Here is a 19,592-nt window from a genome sequence, read left to right as displayed (position 1 = left end):
CCCTTCAAATGTGCAGTTTAGGATGCTGTCACAGTCGTACTGGTGTCAGTTTAGTCAAGAGGACCGCTCACAAACTTGAATACTTGAGAAAAGCAGAGAAACAATGAAGTCCTTCATTGGGAGTTTGGTATATTGCCTCTCTTTTCTGCTGGCTGATCTCTGTGAATCCTATGACCTTTACAATCCATCCCACATTTTAGCACAGACTTACGCACAAAGAAGAAATAATGCGTTTCCACAACGGACACTGAGCCCAGCAGGTAAGTTTCTGATCTTGAAACATTTTCTTAGTTATTATGTTCTCAGTTCAATGTTTGCATTGTATCTTGAGCTGCATCACCGCAATGGAACATTTATGGTTTCATTATTTTCTTTGATGCACTACAAAAATTATTTGTTGGATTTGTGCATGCTGTAACAAGAATATGAATGTAATTCAATTTCTAGTGAAATGCACAAAGTTAGAAATATGTCTAGTGCATTTATAATATCAAATGTGAAATAAAATACATCCACATTCAAGCACGTGGAGTAGAGGTAGTTTACCCAAAAATACAAATTATCTTGATTTGCTCAACCTGTATGATTTTCATATGTATCACAAGATACATATTTTTAAAAAGCCTCTTTTGCACAAACAATTGAAGTCAGTGGGTTCCAATGCGATGGATCCCAATGCTCTTCAAAAATCTTATTTTGTGTTCTGCAGAAGATACAAATACATACAGGTTTGGAATAACATAAGGGTAAGTAAATATAAAGAGCAAGCTATTTTTGTGTGAACTATCCCTTTAAGTGCATAAGTCCTTCAAAACAATTTGTGTAATATCTGAGTGGGATGTATTGTAAAATGTTACAATAAAGAAGAATTAAGGCATGTATTGCAAACAATGCCAGTTGTATTAGTTTGTCTGACTTTCTGTTCGGCTCATTTCCTGTTCCTCTTCAACCTTCTGACGGTCCATAGTATACAGGAGTAAATACTGGTTAGATGGACCTGGTCACCCTAACAAACAGAGGAGGAAGATTTTGCCCCATCTTATCCCAGTAGCTTTTCCAGGACCCACAGCTCCTTCTCAACCCAAAATATATGACTTGCTCAAAGACACACCAAACACAAAGGTGCATAATACAAATAATAATGACCCTTCTCCACCTGAGGAACGCATGCACCTGAGAGGTGAATGGGCACCAATAGTTTGCCGAAAAGTTCAAGATCCAGAACAAATAGTTGTACTTACAGGAGAATCAGGGGAAAGTACAGGCGTGTCAAGCATGGTGTCAAATCTACCACTTCTTGTTCCACAAGAACTGTATTTAGGTCCAGAAAAATCTGTGGTTCCTCTGGAGCAATCAACAAATAACCAGCCCACCATTTCAACAGTTGCTCCTGAGACAAGTTTTCACCAATTGAAGCCATCAATGACAGCCTCACAATCTTTGAATCCCTCCCTGCCTCAAAAGCCTATGCCACAATCCTTGTCAAAATTGGCGCAAGAACCAAACGCACAAGGGACTTTACCCCAATCCCTGCCAATATCCACCCTTACACCAGAGATGTACTCCCAGAGCACTTTATCCCAAACCTTGCCAAAGTTCACCTATACTAGAGGCCAGTATCCTCAAGGAATCCCACCCCAATCTGTGTTAGAGCCATATGACCAAAGTGCCTTCCTAGAATCCCTGCCAAGATCCACAATGATCCCAGAAACATATCCCCAAAGCACTTCACCCCAGCCTTTCCCAGTGTCCACTCACAGATCAGGGCCATTTTCCCAAGAGGCACATATTCAGACCACCCCACCACAGTTTCCACCAATGTCTACTGTGCCACAAGAATCATTACCAGAGGCACCAGGCAGGATAATTACCCACAGCAGGGTAGCCATCACAGAGAGGACAGGTATAGTTCATGTATACTGTACTGCTTCATTTAACCCACCATCTGTTCATGCTGGGGTATCCAATCCTGCTCCTGGAGGGACATTGTCCTGCAAAATTTAGCCCCAACATACCTGCCTTGAAGCTTTTACTGATCCTGAAAACTTTGCTTAGCTGGTTCAGGTGTGTTTAATCAGGATTAGACCTAAACTCTGCAGGACAGTGGCTTTCCAGGAGCAGGACTGGACACACGTCACACAAAAGCAGTAGGGATCGTAAGGATTTTAGTTTCAAAGGTGGACAAAGCAAAATGACATTAAGGCCCCAATTATCCTTAGTCGTGTCCTGTTCCATTTGTACCTTGCAGAGCAGAAATTGATATTTCATATTCCACAACCATTATATTGCTCCAGTGTGTCAAAGTATGCCATTTTGCTGAGATCCGATGAGATTTGTTTTAAAAGTCATTTTAAAAGTGACCAAACTCATTTCTTAGTTAACTGACTAATCTAATCTGACTAATCCGTTGGCCTGCATGCAAAGAATATGCTTTACTCACATTTATCATTCCATTGGGTCAACCATACACCATTCTAAATCTTGTTGTTTTATTAATCCATTAATGAACTAATACTCCAGTCTTCATTATATCATATTGACAAAGAGTAACAGCTTCTAAGTGCTTAACAATCTCTGCTCAACTCTCAGCCACAGATCCACATTGTAGGAGCCGTCCACTGGACCTGGTTTTCATCATTGACAGCTCACGTAGCGTGCGTCCAGGTGAGTTTGAGAAGGTCAAGATCTTCCTGGCTGACATGGTGGACACTCTTGACGTTGGCCCAGATGCCACACGTGTTGCAGTGGTGAACTATGCCAGCACGGTCAAAATTGAGTTCCTGCTGAAAAACCATCTCACGAAGGACTCCATAAAGCAAGCCATCAACCGCATTGAACCCTTGGCTGCAGGAACCATGACTGGTATGGCCATCAAGAAAGCCATGGAGGAAGCCTTCACTGAGAAGTCAGGAGCACGGCCTAAATCGAAGAACATCTCAAAGGTTGCCATCATTGTCACTGATGGACGTCCTCAAGACCAAGTCGAGGAGGTGTCGGCTGCAGCCCGAGCTTCAGGGATTGAGATTTACGCAGTCGGAGTGGACAGGGCTGACATGCAGTCTCTGAAGCTGATGGCCAGCAATCCACTTGAGGACCATGTGTTCTACGTGGAGACCTACGGTGTCATTGAGAAGCTCACATCGAAGTTCCGGGAGACATTGTGCGGTAGGGTTAATGCAAAAAATGGGGGATGGGGCTCTATGTCTTTCCTGTTTACAAAATATATCTCAATTCTTGGAAGTGGGTGATGATTCATCCTCTGGAAAACAGTTGGGTCAGACATGAATATAATTCAACATGCATAAATTCTATCTTTCAAGGTAATCTTGTTTTCCAGAAGTTTGAATCATTGGATCGCTACACATTCTGAAGGAAATCTTTCTTCAGTATGTGAGTGCTAAGAAATGACGTCCACCGATCATTCAAAGAGGCATTCTTTTAACGTTTGGCTCTTTTGAATGCTTTGAATCTGCTAATAATTGTGCTTTGCATCTTATTTTTGTGGAATTAAGGTCTTGGAATGGAATGCTGTTGGTATTTAACATTGTCAGTGTCTTTTCACAATTGTTGTGAGACTAGTGTACTTCAAGTATGTTTTTCATAGAAACCTCTGATAATTGAAAGCCTTGAATATTTGACTGTTTGTGGATAATTAAAATTGTTTGTCTTTTTCAGGGCAAGAGTTGATGTTTTGGACATAAAAAATTCTCAAACAATTGCTGCGCTAGAAAAGTGCTTGCTAGTTACGCTTAGCACAGCTGCCAGCTAGTACCATAACACTGATATGATGCTACATGCTATGCAAACTAAGGGCATATCATTTGAGTAATTTTATCAAATAAGACCCAAAAGAAGTCACATTAAGTTTCTAGTGTGTCCTTAAGGGACTTTTTTTTTTTTTTTTTAAACTGAAGCAAACTTTTTAAGAAATCCAGACAGTTGCTTGCCCATGAACTTACTCTTGCTAGAGTGGCCTCCTCACTCCAGTTGAGTAATGAAAGCTTGTTCCAGGTCTGGACGCCTGTGCAATGGGACATGACTGTGAGCACATATGTGTCAGCAGTGGCTCCTCCTTTTACTGCAAGTGCCGGAAGGGCTATATTTTGAACGAAGACCAGAAAACATGTTCCCTAAAACGTAAGAGCCAGCAGATTATGCTTACTGCTTTACTTTAGATTTTGAAGACATACTTAGTACAAACAAATTTGATTTTCTCTAACAGTAACTAACTTAAGCTTAATAATAGAGAATGCTTACATTGCAACAACGCTTGCCATCCTATTTAACTAACCTGTTTAGCTAGCCACGTCCTGATTTTGCTTAATTAGATGTGTTCCTAGGTCAACATATTTTGTTGACCCTGGATTAACATTTTACTCCAAAAATATATTCTTGACCATATCCCTACACTTAAACCTAACCTTAACCATGAGTAATCCCTAAAATCAGAGGAAATTATAGATAAATGACACTGATGTACAAGCACCAAACAGTGATTTTAAGCGTAAACTTCACAAAACCTATAAACTGGTTCTTCAAATCTGATTGGTTAATCACAATGTTGTTCCAGGGACAACAAAGATGTTGTCCCAGGAACATGTCTCACTTGGTAAAATCAGGTTCTGCGTTTAGCTAGCAGTAATTCTGATTGTATTACATGATATCACGAGATATCATTAATTTGATTGTATGTGCTAAGTTACAGCTTACATGAACATGTAAACTTTGTTCCAAAACCTAGTGAGCTGCCATGCTGTCTGCTGCCTACATAGGCAGCATTCTAACAGTGATGCAAGTGATGGATTTGGGACACTTTCACATAGAAAGTGCTCTTCCCATAAAGCATACAGGAGACTTAACACAAAATAGTCCAATGTTAGCATGCTCAACTTTATGAGAATAATATATATATATAATATAATATATATTTGTTAAAGATGTCTATTTTATTAGCTCTATTTATGAATGCGCTGCTGCCCTAGATTTTGGCCAGAATTATATTTTAGAAGGCACCTTAATCTTGTAGCTGATGTTTTGGAACAGCCCTTGCGTTTTCAGATATTTTGTTTCGAGCCAGCTCACTAGGGTTTGGGACAAGCTGTAATTTAGCTAAATGTGTGCAATGTAATTATTTTTCTTCTACAGTCTAGCTCACTAGCAGGAAATTCTGACCACTGATTCAACCCATTCAAAATCACTGTTGAATTACTGTGGCTTTTTTGTTCTTTACTCTTTCGTACAGTACATTGTCCGTGTTGCTGTACATCTCAGACAGATGACAAACCATATCTACATTTTTAGAGGAAGATTGTTTTTCATATGGGGCAAATGGATCTGATGGCACAAAGGTGTGCTAGTTATGTGTTGGCTTGAAAATGCCGGGAAAATTTGTTTATCGTACAAATTCTTAAAACAAGACCAGTTTACTTAAAAAGTTAGATTTCAACAAATATTAAGATTTGTTTACATAGATTCAATATAAAATGTAAGTGTATTTTGTAATTCTGCACTGGGAGATTTTTATAAAAAATTTGTAAAAAGTCTTAATATTTTATACAGTCTTGCATGTAAAGTAAATCTATCTTGTTCAGTCATTTTTATATATATTTTAACTAGAAAGCTTGGAGGTAGGAGGGAATCATTGGAAACAAGATTATTATTTGCAGTGAAGCGTTCAAAGCTTTTACTTTTCCAATTATTTCCAAAAATCTCATTGGTAAGTCAGTGTGAGTATCAGTGTTAGTTTTTTTTTTTGCCTCGAATGAGATGATAAGCTTGGCTATAATCACATTTCCCACTTTTACACAACATTTATTGTATCCCCAAAGCCTAAGAAGCCAAAAGAAAATCCCAGGTGTTTTACTTAATTGTTTTTAAGGAAATCTCCTTGCACAAGTGTTACTGTAAATGTCCTATGGCTTGTTCTAGATATGGATGCCTGTGAAATTGGACACAGTTGTCAACACATTTGTGTGAGCAGTGGCAACTCGTATCACTGCAAATGTCGCTCAGGCTTTGTCTTGAACGACGACATGCGAACATGCTCCATTAGAGGCGCTGGCGCTTACGAACATGGTGACAGTGTACACAAGGGGGACCGAAACAAAAAGAATGATGGCAACCAAAATGGTGAAGGTAGTGCTAGTAAGTTACGATCAGAAATGACTATGACTTCATTCATACCATTTTGTGATCTAAAAACATTACATGAAATCCCATCAAATCATTAGACCTGTGATCAGATTTCTGTTAATATTATTTAAGAGAAATTTTTACATTTCCCAGTGGGTATTCTGAAATCCCCCACCTTTTGGTCGACACTATGACTTTTTTCAGATGTGGATGCCTGTATGTTGGGCCATGACTGCCAACACACATGCGTCTCCAGCGGTTCTTCATATTACTGCACGTGTCCTCCTGGTTTTGTCTTGATGCAGGACAAGAAATCATGTTTCAAAGCCAGTGACGCTGATGGTGATGGTAGTGCCAGTGCCAGTGAGTTTTCTGCTTTAGACCGTCATAAATGGTATTGATATCATACCATTTTATGATAGGTTTCTGTAGCTAGCTGAATAATCTTTGTCCCGAGTTTAATGTTCTGTTAAGGAGAAATAGTGAATATTTAGAGGTATAATATAATTTAGTTGTATTTTCTGTGATACGCTGCTGAGCTTTGTTAGCTTCATGGCTCTAGAGTTTGAACTTATTGCAGGTCTGGACTACTGTGCGCTGGGTCATGAATGTGAACACATTTGCGTCAATGATGATGCTTCCTATCACTGTCAGTGCCATGGGGGTTTTGTGTTACAAGAAGACAAGAAATCATGTTCCAAAAAACGTAAGAGCTCAGAGAGGAACTATTTCTTCTATTACCGTTCACTTCACTTGTTGTAGGCGCAAATAATAAAAAGATTGACAATGGACATCAATATTGGAAATATTGAATCCAACAGCCATCCAAAATTGGGGAAAAAAATCAAACAAGCACTATTGAAACATTAATATTAGTACATTATATGGTGATACAATATATAACTTTCAAGAACCAAAAAGTATATGACGTTTGAATGATTTTCCTCATGATTGATGGAAGTGAAATATTATTATAATCTGAAAGGCATGTTTTCTATTTATTCCTGTGATGGCAACGCTGAATTATTTCAGTCATGTTTCAGAAATCATTCATTAAAATAAATTGGATTCAGTAGGGAAAGCTTCATCTGTCAGTGTCTTGTAATTTTTGACATGTTTAGTCAGTTGAACACTGATTCAACATCGATACAAACTTATATTTGTATCTCATATTATGTAACACTCTCACAATGTTGTGAGGAATTCAGAAAAGTACAACATTGCATGAACTTTGTTGCAAAGTGTTACATATTTACTAAGAAACTTTCACTTTGTGCTTGTGGGGTAGATCATTTGATCTATAATTACCCCTAATTTTGCGAGGTATTCCTGTGATGTTTGTTGTTTGTGATGTGAAGAGGTGAAGGTGGAGATCGTTCAGGACCCCTGCATGTGTGAGGCCCGACTGGCTTTCCAGAGGCAGACACAAACCTCCCTACAGGACCTCAACGGCAAACATATCCTTCCTAAGTCCTGAATCAAACTTTGGTTTTTCCTGATTTAGTTTGAAGTAACGTCACAATAACGTTCTTCAATAATGCTCAAAGTACATTGGGGAATTAAGTGGAGCAACATTTCCCATGATGAATGTAATGCAAGTCATCTCTCTTTAAACAGAAAAGAACAATTCACACATTTCACATTCTTTATAAAACGTTTTATGACTTTATGATTTCTTTCTGAAACGGTGTAATTCAAACCCTTCAACCTTAACAGTCATTATACTTGCTGCTGTCATAAGAAAGGTTGAGCAAATGGAAAACATGCTGGGACGCATGTAACGGAGCAGTTCTTGGTAAGCATTGAATCTGTGACTTGATTTCTAATGATTAAACATTTAAAAATTGACATCATCTGTTCTGTTTCTTTGTACTTACAGTGATTGCTGGAGTGGATATGGAGCACTAGACGACAAGACGGCTTCTGCTTCACCTCTGAAGCTTCATTAAAGGCCACACTGATCGCATGAACCTCTTTATGGCTTCAAAAATGGATCGCAGATTATGTTTCTTAAACCACGTTCACAAATGTTTACAGATCCAAAAAAAAAAAAAGAATATGAATAATATTCAAATATGAATTAATATTGATAAGAGTTTAAGGGCTGGAATGTATCTATAATGATGTTCTTTTGCTCCCCAGAAATGGTTGAAAGTTTTCTTTTCATTTAAATAGACTACAATATATTGTAACTAATTTTACTATGGGTCATTATCAAAGTTGTATTTTATTGCTTATGTTCATATCAAAGAAAGAATGTTCATATTATTGTTTAATCTTATTTAGACTCTCATGTAGTTAAAATTTGATATAGACATTATAGTCTATAATATTTATAATCAAGCAGTAATATTCATTATATTAAAACTTGAAATACTTTTAATCAACAGTCTCAAAGTGTCTGTCCAGTTGATAATATGTCCAGTTTTGATTTCATGAGCTCACGGTGTATTGAAATGGCACAGCCGTCCCTGTAGGACTCATCTTCACGTCGTTCAGCTAGACAGACTATAGGTTTAACAGTAAGATGTGAAGAACTCGTCTGTCTGCAGCCACTGTGAGATGTGCCTAAACCAATATCTCCACCATTTTCTTGGAGAGATCAGGACTGTTCAAGGCTTTGCTCACATTAGATTTCATTGTAACATGTTAATTCTCACAGCAAACATCCATATTTGAGTCATAAGGGTATGCAAAGACCATTCAGATCATTTGAAAAATGCATCTGCCAGAATATGAGGTCTTGAAGTTCACTGAAATCTGGGTGAAGGTGCACCAGGCACCACTGGTACATTTCAAACCATTCACCTCTTGAAAACCTAGCCGAGTTTCTACGATTGAAATGTGAGACTTTCACAATTCTTTTGAAGTATAAAATATGTCTGCTGTCTTGTCCTTGACTGGCACACTGTGGTGGACATAAATGATTATCTTCAAAGCATTCCTTCTGTGTTACATGTATATCTTCCACGTGTCTCTTCCACCATCAATTCCGTCATAGACTGGGCAAAAAAAAAACAGGTCTGGTAAATATTTTCACATCCTAACTTCACAGGTAAGCATGGAGATGAGAAATTCCCCAGCCAATCACCACAGTTAAAAAGGTTATGCATGTCCATCTTAAAAAAAAATGTTATGCTGAAAGGCAGTGCTTATCGACAAACCCAGAGGTCAATTTCTGTGCAAAGTTTGTTTTTGTGAGTTCAGTTTAGGATACTTGAATTTTCTGTATGTTATTTTGATATGGTAATCAGTGCATATGCTACAGTACATTAGCCTACCAAGCTATTAACATCTGCTACACAGAAGACTGATGTTTTGTATGAGGTAAACCTAAGTGCGATGCAAATAACTGCTTATTTCACGTTTACACTGTAATATATACATAAAGTGAAAATGTATTTTGATATATAATCATCAACTAAATATTATGCAAATTCAAATAGGCTAAGGGTAGCCTAACCGAAATGTTTGGAGGAATTTAATATATTTAGCTGAGGGGCATTTACCTTGACAGCATACAATCATTATTTAATGTGGCACTTTGAAAGTGTTCACGGTGACGATCGCACACCGCAAGTGCACAGAAACAACAAATCAGATTGCAGAAAACTATCGTATTCTCATGAATATTAATTAGGTTCAGTGACTGGACGTTCTAGAAAAAAGGTAAACCAACGTCAGTTCTAATTATGTTCTAATTAATATTCATGCGAGCTCATCATGAGCCTACAAAATACACACGAGTTCAACAGTAAGAATTATAAACGAGCAGAGCAATTATACACACAATTAATCGAGTCTTGCATCAAATGAAGGTATTAACAACTGTTTATTTGAATAAATGAGTCAGGAGGACACTGGTAAACATTAGCACAGAGTAAACTGTCAAGTACAGATCGTCTTCCATTGAGTTAGTTGATAAATGAAGATAATGTTTCCGCTAATAATCACATTTTATGTTTATCTAGAGACTGCCGTGCTCATGATTTGGCCATCGCCTATAATAACCAAGGGCAGGTGAAGTTTCTGAGGGTGGACTTCTATGAAGCTGCCATACAGATCAACAGCCAGTTTGAAGTGACACTGTCTGTATAACAGAGGATTGATACCTTAAAGATTGGGTAGAAACAAAGTTGAACGATAACACATGGTCTGTAGTTGCTGTAGATCATGTTTTTAACTATTTTCTTCATGCATTACCTCAGTGCTTGTGAAAAAAAAAAAAATCCCATAACCCTTCTTAAGACGACCTGAGCTGGTTTTGGCTGGGAGACCAGCTAGACTATCTTAAACCAACTCTGTTCCACTAAGGGGTGCTATTTGATTTCAATGTGTTTTTTCCTCCTAAGGCTTCTTCAAGGAGGCTGAGAGTGACTTTCTGAGAGCCCTGGAGCTGAATCCTGATTTTAAAGATGCTAAAGAAAGGTTGAGTCAGACACTCCTGGACAGTGAAGAAAAGGTGAAGAGATGCTGCTGATGAGAATTAGTCATCAAAGTTTACATTTCTCATCCAAATTAAGTTGATTGAACTGTTGATTCAACTATATTGTCATGGAGATGATTGTGCATTCTTGAGTTAAAATAACATTCAAACGTTTAATGTTTCTATATTTAGACTGATTTTTTAATTTTGCTATTTATTTATTTTTACCAGCTAATAGTCCTTAATTGATCAGTAAACTGCAATTCTGTTGCTCAGTGATCAAAATATGATTGAATGCATAAAATGCCTGAATGTACATTTCAGAATACTTTGATTAGATTTCTCTATCACAAGTGGTGCAATAAATATATGTGTTGTTTGTTTGTTTTTGTTTTTTTAATAAAGGCATTGTAAACTTTGAAAATATATTTTGTTGAATTTCACGAGACCGGTCAAGAAAATGCCCGGGACATATTTAACTCCAAAAACAAACATGAAATCATAAATCATTTGTACTTTTTAGTAGATTTATATCTAATTGTATTACATTATAGTTTATACCCTAACGTTTAAAAATACCTCAAAGGAAAAACTACTCATCAGTGTACACTGTAGTAACTATTTATAATGTACCAAATGTATTCAACCTTTTTAGTAACCAACACTTTATACCATTCCAAGTAATAAAACTTTTTTTCCTTGATGATCTTTGGCAGAGCCCAGCTTTCGCTCCGGAAATGTGTTTGAGAGATCTCCCTCTAAATACCGAGGGGTAATAGTTAATTCATGACACCTGCTCTTTACTTGATGACTAGCGTCACCTGAGCACAAGAGGAAGATGATTTATACATTTCCCCTCAGAAAGCACATCATTTTGAGATTTTGTGTTAGAAAGATTTAAATTGTAGTGGTTTCTAAAGATCTTTACTCCCCCAAAACAGCCTTGTTTCTGAGTAAAGATGACATGGTTTCTCTGTATTTGGTAAGTTAGGTTTTGGTGTTAAAAAAAAATAAAAAGTGTTTTTTTTTTTCTCCTTTCTTTCCGTGTTTTTTTTACATTTGTTTTAATTCTCTTTCAGTACTTTTTGGCTGTTGATGGTCATGGTTTTGGCACAGAAGAATTTCAATGTTCTGTCAACACAGAAGAGTTTCAATGTGGTGCCAGCACAGAATTTTAACCAGCGTAGGTTTTTGTGTATGCACGTGTGTGTACTCGTTTAGGTGTAGTAGGCCACATTTGCCAGTAATGTTTGGTTTCCTCCCATTTTGTTTAAATTCTGTCTCTTTCAGGAACAGGCCTGGAGACTTCATGTCTGGGAAGTTACATGAGGCTAACTGTAGATAAATCTCTAGCTTTTGGCAATGAAGTTGAATTTGATGCTGTCAGTAAGTTACCTGCAATTAGTTATGTTGGCAAGAAAGATGATCGTAATTTACACTCGTGTCATAACCTTAGCATTTTCCCTTTTCAGATGGCTCCCAAATTGAACCTTTAACTCCAAGCCTGGCTGCTAAATGTGGCTTTCGTATAGACTCTGATCCCTGGGGTAACTACAAAGTCTTTGCATCTCTCCTCAACTGTTTTGCCGGGAATGAGGTAACCAGCTCTCCGAGTTTAAACCGTTGTCGTATTCTGCTGTTTTTCACTTCAGTAGTTCTTTCTGTGTTCAGGATGATGCTGTGTTTGATATTGACATGCGCGTCCGGATGCGTGGTGTCAAAGCGGCACAAGATGTCTTTGAGGTGGAAAAGACCTGTAACTATGACCAGTGGTCCCCCCGTGAAGTTCTTTGCACTCGGAATTACATGGAGGTAAAGACCTAGGCTCACTTAAGTCACGGAAACCTCAAGGAACCGTGTTTTTAGGTGTCCTAACAATGGTTTCTCCTAGGTTTCTGTTAACCGATTGCCAGAGGAAATTACAGCTTTGCGTAAGCAGGTTATGCTGCCCCGATCAAAAAAATTTGGTGACCAGTGGTCCGAAACGGTTACGGAGGTACCTTTTTGTTTTTTTTATTTTACTCCGCTCCGCACATGCAGCCTGATCAAATGAGCTCTGTCCATGCCTTCCAGGCCATTACCTCTAGGCAAAACATCTGGAGAATGGTGTTTTTCACTCCCAAACAAAAAGCTATGGTGTTAGAGGATGCCCTGAGAACAGGATATAGCATAGCAACAACAAGGTCTCGATTGGTGCTTCGAAGTGGTTATGACATGCCAGAGACTTATGTGGAAAATGTGAGTATAGAAAATGTGGTGTCTGCCTTTAGAGTTTTTCTTGAACCAATGTTGTAACTGGTTTAACAGGTGAATGGCGTGCCAATGAAAGTCATCAAGGTGACCACCTACTTCAAGAAAGAGTGGTCCGTAACCATGTTAGATACTGTTGCTGCATGTCCGACTGGTACGTGACAACGCTCCAATAGCATATGATCATATTTGCAGCATTTGGGTTCTCCAATCACAGTTCGGTGTCTTGCTAAACTGCAGGTAAGTGGGTCTCTGTGACCATGATGGAAGAACCCTGATCTTTTGCTTCACTTACAGGTGGGCTTTCTTTTACGGATGAGATGATCACCTGGAACTTCCCCCGATTTAATCCACTAATGAGTTCTAGAGCAGCCAATCTCCTTGAGGTGTTCATGGGGATAGATGGAAAGCAGATAGATTCTTTGCAAATGGAAGCTAGAGGCTATTATTTGACCATAGTGGATGACCTGATCGTAATGAAAATACCAACCGGTGGACCAGATGGCTACTACAAGGTTTGGTTTCTCGCTTTAATTTAACATTAAGTCTTGTGCTAAACCTAATGGTCATTCTGTTGTAGAGTCATGCTGTAAATAACCAGTACCACATTACGTATAACATTGAGCCAATGCTGGAGTTACTGTGGAGTGACGGAGCAATGGATACTACTAGATACAAAGTCCTATTCCCCATCCAGACCCCTTTTATGCCTAGACCACCCCACTTTGATGACCGTGAGTGTTGATTGTTCTTTGGCTTTTTTTTTTAAATGGCTTGCAACTTGATGACTTCTATTCCCTTGTAGTCACTGATGTGGACCAAAAGATGTTTGATGTACTCTTGGGTCCTTTCCTTAATGACATTGAGTTGGTGAACATCACTTTTTCCACTGAAGTCCTTACTGTGGCAGAGGCCAATGCAAGGGGCATCAACATACAGGAACAACGCTTTCAAAATGGCTCCAAGGCATTTAGACTTCAAGTCCCCTTCTCTGACAGTTTTGTTGTGATAACTGTGAGTGTCTAATGTCGTTTAAAGCCTTTTTTTTTTCTTTATTGCTGCTTCTGATCTGCATTTTTTCATTGCAGCAAGTTGATGTGGTTGTTAGAGTTTATACTCTTGGCATCATCTACGGTTTTATGGTCCTGCCTGAATACACTCCATTCTCCTACAGTTCCTCTGTTGACGTAACCCTTCAAGATGTCAGTAAGTGCTGACACCGCTAATTAGGATGTCAGACCCCTCCACTATCAATTCCCAAGGGTTTAATGTCATTGTCAATGGATCATTTCCCCATCCAGTTCTCCCAACTGTGAGAGGATCCTGTGATGATGAAAAGTTCCACATCATGATTTCATTTGGAAACCTGGGCAAAAACTTTAATATTATGATTGGTACACATGACATGACCCCAGACCGGAAAGCAGAGTATGGTGTAAAGGAGAACAACACCCATACAAGCTTGGCAGTGCCTTTCCTTGCATCTGATGTTGTGTATGAGGTATGACTTCCTTTTTTTTTGTGTGTGTGTGTAGACCTTTTTAGTATTTGTCTCTTTAATTTTCAGCTGATGTATGCATCATCCTTGAGGGCTCGGATTGATGTGCTACTGTGGGATCCCTCAAAAAAATGGACACTAAGTGACTTCTCCTTGGCTTGCAATTTTCCCATGACCATGACTGGTATGTTCTTTCAAGCTGTAGTTTGTAATGCTTTTAGCAGGCTCTGGCGTAGGGCTCCAATCCAGTCCTTGTGTACCACCGCTCTGCACGTTTGTTTGCATCACTTATCACTTCAGATGTCTGTTCTATTTGACGAAGTACCCTAAGAAGTGAACTTCACATGATTCCAGTTCGAGGGGAATGTATATGTTCCATTCAATGGACATTCAAGCGTATGAGACATGAGTTTTTAAGGGGATCATATGATCCATTTTTCCTTTTATCTTTGGAGTGTTACAAGCTCTTGGCGAATAGAGATTGCAAAGACCAAAATCTCAAATCCAAAGAAATCCTTTATAAAAGTTGACCACAACCTCCTAAAACGCCTCATTGTAACACACATTAACATAATGCTGGCCAAATGTTCACGCAAAGATGGGTGTAACCTTTTTGTTTTTTTACAATCGCAATTGCCACTGCCATGTTGTGGAGAAGCTGAGTTTTGGCCTTCCAAAAGAAGACCCCACTAGAAATCAGTGGTTAAGTTGTATTTACAACACCGTTCCAGAACTGTTCAAACAAATATATTCACATGTGTGCAGCATATTTTACAGAGGACGAGGACAGTTTCCTGGCAGAGTAACCTACAATTTGGTGTGCTTCTGTAAAGTGGGGCAATTCCAACTTTAAGGACTGCCTGGTGCTTCCGACTCCGTTTTTGAGTACGTTTTTCATAATTAAAGAATTTGCCACTGATTAAAACATGAGTTTTGAGCAGTGTAGAGTAGCGCTTGTTTGTCATTTCTCTGATCCCAAATAAAGACATAGTTTTGTTTACGTGGCACAATGTGCAACCCATAAAGGCTTTACAAGTCATAATCCGCTATCGTCCTCACTGGATGCGATTTAAATGCATTGTTTTTTTTTTTTTGTCTTGGTTTTTTTTTTTTTTTTTTTTTTTTTTTTTTTGTCGTGCCAGAACAAAATCACATTATGGTAAAGGATAACATTTCCGTCACACGGAGGAAAAAAAAAAACTATTTACAGGGGCGTATTGTCACACTTCTCCAGTAAGTTTCATCTGCGTGAGAATATTGCAGGCCATGGTGTGGGGCAAATCTGTGAATGCTCTAAAGAACACAGGATTTCCTGTGTTCGGGGAGTAGGAAGCAAAGAACACTGTAGGCTTCACCATGTCAATTGGAACACCGTTTATGCATGGGCTCGCTTCTAACAAGGTGGTCATCTGAATCTGGTGTTAAAGAGACATGCACAAAATGCAGAGCGGTGGTATGGGAGGACTGGGATTGAGAAGTAATGGTTTTGTCTTGACCTTTTCAAGAGTGTTTCAGCAATGGCACAATGTCAGCCCTGGCAGTGAAGGTAGAATCCGTACCCCAGCTTGTCCCTCATCAGCTTACCCTGAGGGATCCCTCATGTAGACCCAAATTCAGCAATGATCACTTTGCCTACTTCTCTTTTGAAGCAAACAGTTGTGGGACCACTAGAACGGTATGGAGGTAATGTTTTAGTTGTACTTGTATTAAATGCTCACCATCTCAGGCTCTTGTTTCTCCCTCAGTTCCATGATGGCGTTGTGACGTATCAAAATGAAATCACTTTGGGTAACGGGCTGCCAGTTTACCAGCTGAGTAAAGGAGTACCTACTGCTTCTCCAGATCCAGAGTATCGGTGAGATGGAATTTGTTGGAATTGGTGTACATCACGCCTGCTAATGGATGTCTTTTTAAAGTGCATTCTTTCTCCTTGTTAGTGTTACCATGTCCTGCTCTTACATACTAAATGATACCCAGACGATTGCATTCTTCACAAAGCCGCGGGAAAATGAACCCATGCCAGAGACTGGTTTTGGAGAGCTGCAAGTTGTACTGAGACTTGCTTTGGGTATGCTAATGCTGTATTTTAGGAGATCTTCCACAATGCTACTTGACCGGTGATTTGATTCTGTTGGAGCAGTTTATACTACTTTGTGATCCAATCACCTGAAGTCAACCATGATATGTTGGTATTTAAAAATGGCAGGAAAACTTCAGATAAGTGCACTTTGTGAATTTTGTTGCTTTTTCTTCTCCCTCCACCCAGATGGCTCTTTTAATCAGTTCTATGTAGAGGAGGATTACCCAGTTGTAAAGTACCTAGGAAGTCCTCTGTTCTTTGAGGTGATGCTGCTTCAGTCCACTGATCCTCAGATAGAGCTAGTCTTGGAGAATTGTTGGGCCACTCTGAAAGAAGACCGGAACTCTACTCCACGATGGGACTTGATAGTGGATGGGTAATAGTTTTTAAACGTTGTGTATCAATACAATACATGCATACAGTTGTGGCCAAAAGTTTACATGGACTTCGCAGTATCTGCACTTCACATAAAAGGTGTTTCCATTTGGTCCACAAGACAAAATGGTTAAATTTACAGAAATGACCCAGTTCAAAAGGTTACATATTTCTGATTTAAGGCCATGTCCACAGGCTTTTTTTTTTTTGTGCGTGTGATTTTTAGTAGTTCATAAGTCCCTTGTATTAACTGACCTGAAAGATTTTTCAGAATAACAGCAGGCCTTTAGTTTCCCAGCATCTTTTGCGTATTTAAACCCTTTCCAACAATGATCGTGAGGTCTTTTCACACGGAGGTCAACTGAAGGACATGTACACAACCATTACAAAAGACAATGCTCATTGATGCTCCAGAAGGAAACATGAGGCAAGAACCTTTAGGTGAAGACTTTGAATTTGAAGATCAGGGTAAACTCAAACTTTTTCTGTGGGGGGGGGGGGGGGGGGGGTTCTGAGGGCTTCTGAAAGGCAGCACTAAATGGGGTCGTTCTTATTTTTTGTTTTTTTTTTATTTTAAAACACTGCAGAGTGTATGTAAACTCGACCAAGCCTCGTCTATTAAACATTACTGCCCACCCCTATCTTAGAAACTGCCCCTTCATTTATTTATTTATTTTTGAATCCAATTTGTCTGTTTGATCCCAACAGCTGTGTGAATCTGGCTGATGGTTACGAGACCGTTTTCCACCCTGTTGACCCTAACAGCATTCCGTTCCCAATGCATGTGAAGCACTTTGAAGTCAAGATGTTTACTTTTGTGGAGAATGATGTCGTACTTCAAGATCAGGTAATCTTATTTCATCTGAGACCTTATTTGTGTATTTGGGGCATATCACTGACTATTACTCTCCTCAGATTTTTGTACACTGTGAAGCTGTGCTTTGTGACGACAGTGATGGAATCTGCAAGAGACACTGTCCATCTCCCTTGCCTTTAAAAACTGGAAAGAAAGGTATGCCCATTCTATGTATTAATTTAATTTAAGCTTGCACATATTACCAGCTGGTCTGTTAACTTGTGGGGTTTGTGTGTGTGTGTGTGTGTGTGTGTGTGTGTGTGTGTGTTTTGACAAGTACGAAGAGAGACGACTAATGCCCAGTCCCAGAGAGTACAGCTGTCATCAAGAAAAATTATGTTCTCAAGCTCTTAGTCTTAATAAAGTCTCATTCAAATGGCTTTTATCTTGGCATGTCCAGTGTAAATTAATTTTCATGAGCTTGAGTACTGGTGCGCAACCTCTGCTTAAGGTCACAGTGCTTTTAGTTTGGGAAGTTAGATGGCGTGGCATTTACAGTTTCTGGTGGCAGTGGTTTTATTTTTATTTTTTGCAGTTCATCCGTTTCTTTGCGTCATGCCTTCAAAAACAGATTTTGCACATTTATTTCCAATCAAACACCATTCAGTCCACAAGTGGAATCTTGTAATTTCCTGTCACATGTTACAATATGGCTTCTTGCATGTCGATTACTACATTTTAAAGTCTTGAAATATTAATAACCCATTTAACAAAAACATGGTGTTTTAAATTGCACTAAAATGGTGGCAAAGAAACCTCAACCTTTGTGTGTGTGTGTGTGTGTGTGTGACTTGACATTCAGCCAAGTATTGTGACCCATACTCAGAATTTGTGCTCTGCATTTAACCCATCCAAAGTACACACACACACACACACACCCGGAGCCGTGGGCAGCCATTTATGCTGCGGCGCCCGGGGAGCAGTTGAGGGTTCGGTGCCTTGCTCAGGGGCACCTCAGTCATGGTATTGCCTGCCCAAGATTTGAACCCACAACCCTAGGGTTAGGTGTCAAACTCTAACTACTAGGCCACGACTTCCCACCAACTAGAGAAACCCTAGCTATTTGAGACCCACATCAATGACAACACATGCAAAGACAATGCAACTAAATACGGAAATGCACTGCGAATATTGTCATATTTATTTGGATCCTATTTGCAACGCACTCATTTGGTTGTACTTTCAGCACGAGTTATCAAACTTCTAATTTTTATATATAAATATTTGCCTGCAGTTTTTATAGACATTTACATCACAGTCTGTGGGCCCCACTGAAAATACAGAAAATAAACCGAAAACTTTATTATCTGACATTTTGTCTTTTGAGTTGTTTTTGAAACCCAAAACAAATGAACATGTCAGTGCAATATCAACTGCAATTGGTAACAGTTTGGTCCACTTTGAGCTCTTGGACTGAAGGCACAGCTTGGTTTCAGAAGAATTTTACCAAAAGATGCAAAAAGACGAGGGAATTCTCAAACTTGCATTTGTGGACTGTTTGTGGTTGACGTGGAGCATATAGAATAGTAGCACAGTCAAAGGGTGGCTTGGAAAAGAAGCAGTGATTTTGGCAGGTGGAGTAGAAAATGTGTAAGGAGTGATTTTAAAAAGCATTAACAACAAAGTGGGAAACCATCAAGTCATGTGCTGATTTTTTTAAAGAAATTAATACTTTCAGCAATGATGCTGAATTGATCAAAAAGAACAGTTTACACTGAACTTTCCATTGAAGAATCCTGAAAGTGTCTAGAAGAAAATATTAAGCACCACAAATGTTATCAACATTGACAAGAAATGTTTCTCTGCATATTCAAAAGCACGGCATCATTATTAGAAATCGCATTAAATCACCATCATTAGAATGATATTTGAAGGATCATGTGACACTGAAGTGTGGAGTAAAGAAGCTGAAAATTCATTTTAACATCTACTAATAGAAAACCTTCATCCATTTTCCAAAATGCTTGGCCTATAC

The 19,592-nt window shown here is 38.9% G+C and overlaps 2 protein-coding genes across 6 annotated transcripts; both read left to right on the top strand.

Moving 5' to 3' along the window:
• Window positions 1-37: 37 nt before the first annotated feature.
• On the top strand, window positions 38-8,189 carry LOC127938990 (matrilin-3-like). Of its 5 annotated transcripts, none has more exons than XM_052535955.1 (7): window positions 38-260; window positions 968-1,903; window positions 2,590-3,165; window positions 6,713-6,838; window positions 7,491-7,589; window positions 7,858-7,927; window positions 8,012-8,189. In XM_052535955.1, the coding sequence occupies exons 1-6, from the start codon at window positions 104-106 to the stop codon at window positions 7,911-7,913; spliced, it is 1,950 nt and encodes a 649-aa protein (XP_052391915.1). In that variant the 5' UTR covers window positions 38-103; the 3' UTR covers window positions 7,914-7,927; window positions 8,012-8,189. The 5 variants fall into 5 exon arrangements, with proteins under 5 accessions (XP_052391915.1, XP_052391914.1, XP_052391917.1 ...); XM_052535954.1 differs by lacking the exon at window positions 6,713-6,838 and adding an exon at window positions 4,012-4,137; XM_052535957.1 differs by lacking the exons at window positions 968-1,903; window positions 6,713-6,838 and adding an exon at window positions 4,012-4,137.
• A 3,181-nt stretch (window positions 8,190-11,370) lies between these two features.
• Window positions 11,371-18,002, top strand: LOC127938063 (uncharacterized). The gene is made up of 21 exons (XM_052534456.1): window positions 11,371-11,540; window positions 11,638-11,741; window positions 11,849-11,944; window positions 12,031-12,155; window positions 12,230-12,370; window positions 12,450-12,554; window positions 12,632-12,796; window positions 12,866-12,962; window positions 13,106-13,323; window positions 13,389-13,542; window positions 13,614-13,822; window positions 13,897-14,014; window positions 14,110-14,309; window positions 14,376-14,490; window positions 15,812-15,981; window positions 16,052-16,161; window positions 16,244-16,374; window positions 16,573-16,762; window positions 17,470-17,608; window positions 17,677-17,773; window positions 17,895-18,002. Exons 1-21 carry the CDS (start codon window positions 11,518-11,520, stop codon window positions 17,969-17,971), a joined length of 2,784 nt encoding a protein of 927 aa, XP_052390416.1. The 5' UTR covers window positions 11,371-11,517; the 3' UTR covers window positions 17,972-18,002.
• Window positions 18,003-19,592: the final 1,590 nt, after the last annotated feature.

Source organism: Carassius gibelio, chromosome A20 (assembly GCF_023724105.1).
Source record: "Carassius gibelio isolate Cgi1373 ecotype wild population from Czech Republic chromosome A20, carGib1.2-hapl.c, whole genome shotgun sequence".
NCBI classification, from domain to species: Eukaryota; Metazoa; Chordata; class Actinopteri; order Cypriniformes; family Cyprinidae; genus Carassius; species Carassius gibelio.
Note: the sequence above shows the minus strand (reverse complement) of the source record. Positions and strands in the feature narration are given on the sequence as shown.

What these genes read in the sequence shown, in the direction of transcription:
- LOC127938990 (XM_052535955.1), top strand. Translation starts at nt 104, where the DNA reads ATGAAGTCCTTCATTGGGAGTTTGGTATATTGCCTCTCTTTTCTGCTG. An exon ending in ACGGACACTGAGCCCAGCAG is followed by an intron (nt 261 to 967) that starts GTAAGTTTCTGA and finishes GACGGTCCATAG; the next exon opens with TATACAGGAGTAAATACTGG. An exon ending in GTTCCGGGAGACATTGTGCG is followed by an intron (nt 3,166 to 6,712) that starts GTAGGGTTAATG and finishes AACTTATTGCAG; the next exon opens with GTCTGGACTACTGTGCGCTG.
- LOC127938063 (XM_052534456.1), top strand. Translation starts at nt 11,518, where the DNA reads ATGACATGGTTTCTCTGTATTTG. An exon ending in TTTTCCCATGACCATGACTG is followed by an intron (nt 14,491 to 15,811) that starts GTATGTTCTTTC and finishes GACCTTTTCAAG; the next exon opens with AGTGTTTCAGCAATGGCACA. An exon ending in TTTAAAAACTGGAAAGAAAG is followed by an intron (nt 17,774 to 17,894) that starts GTATGCCCATTC and finishes TGTTTTGACAAG; the next exon opens with TACGAAGAGAGACGACTAAT.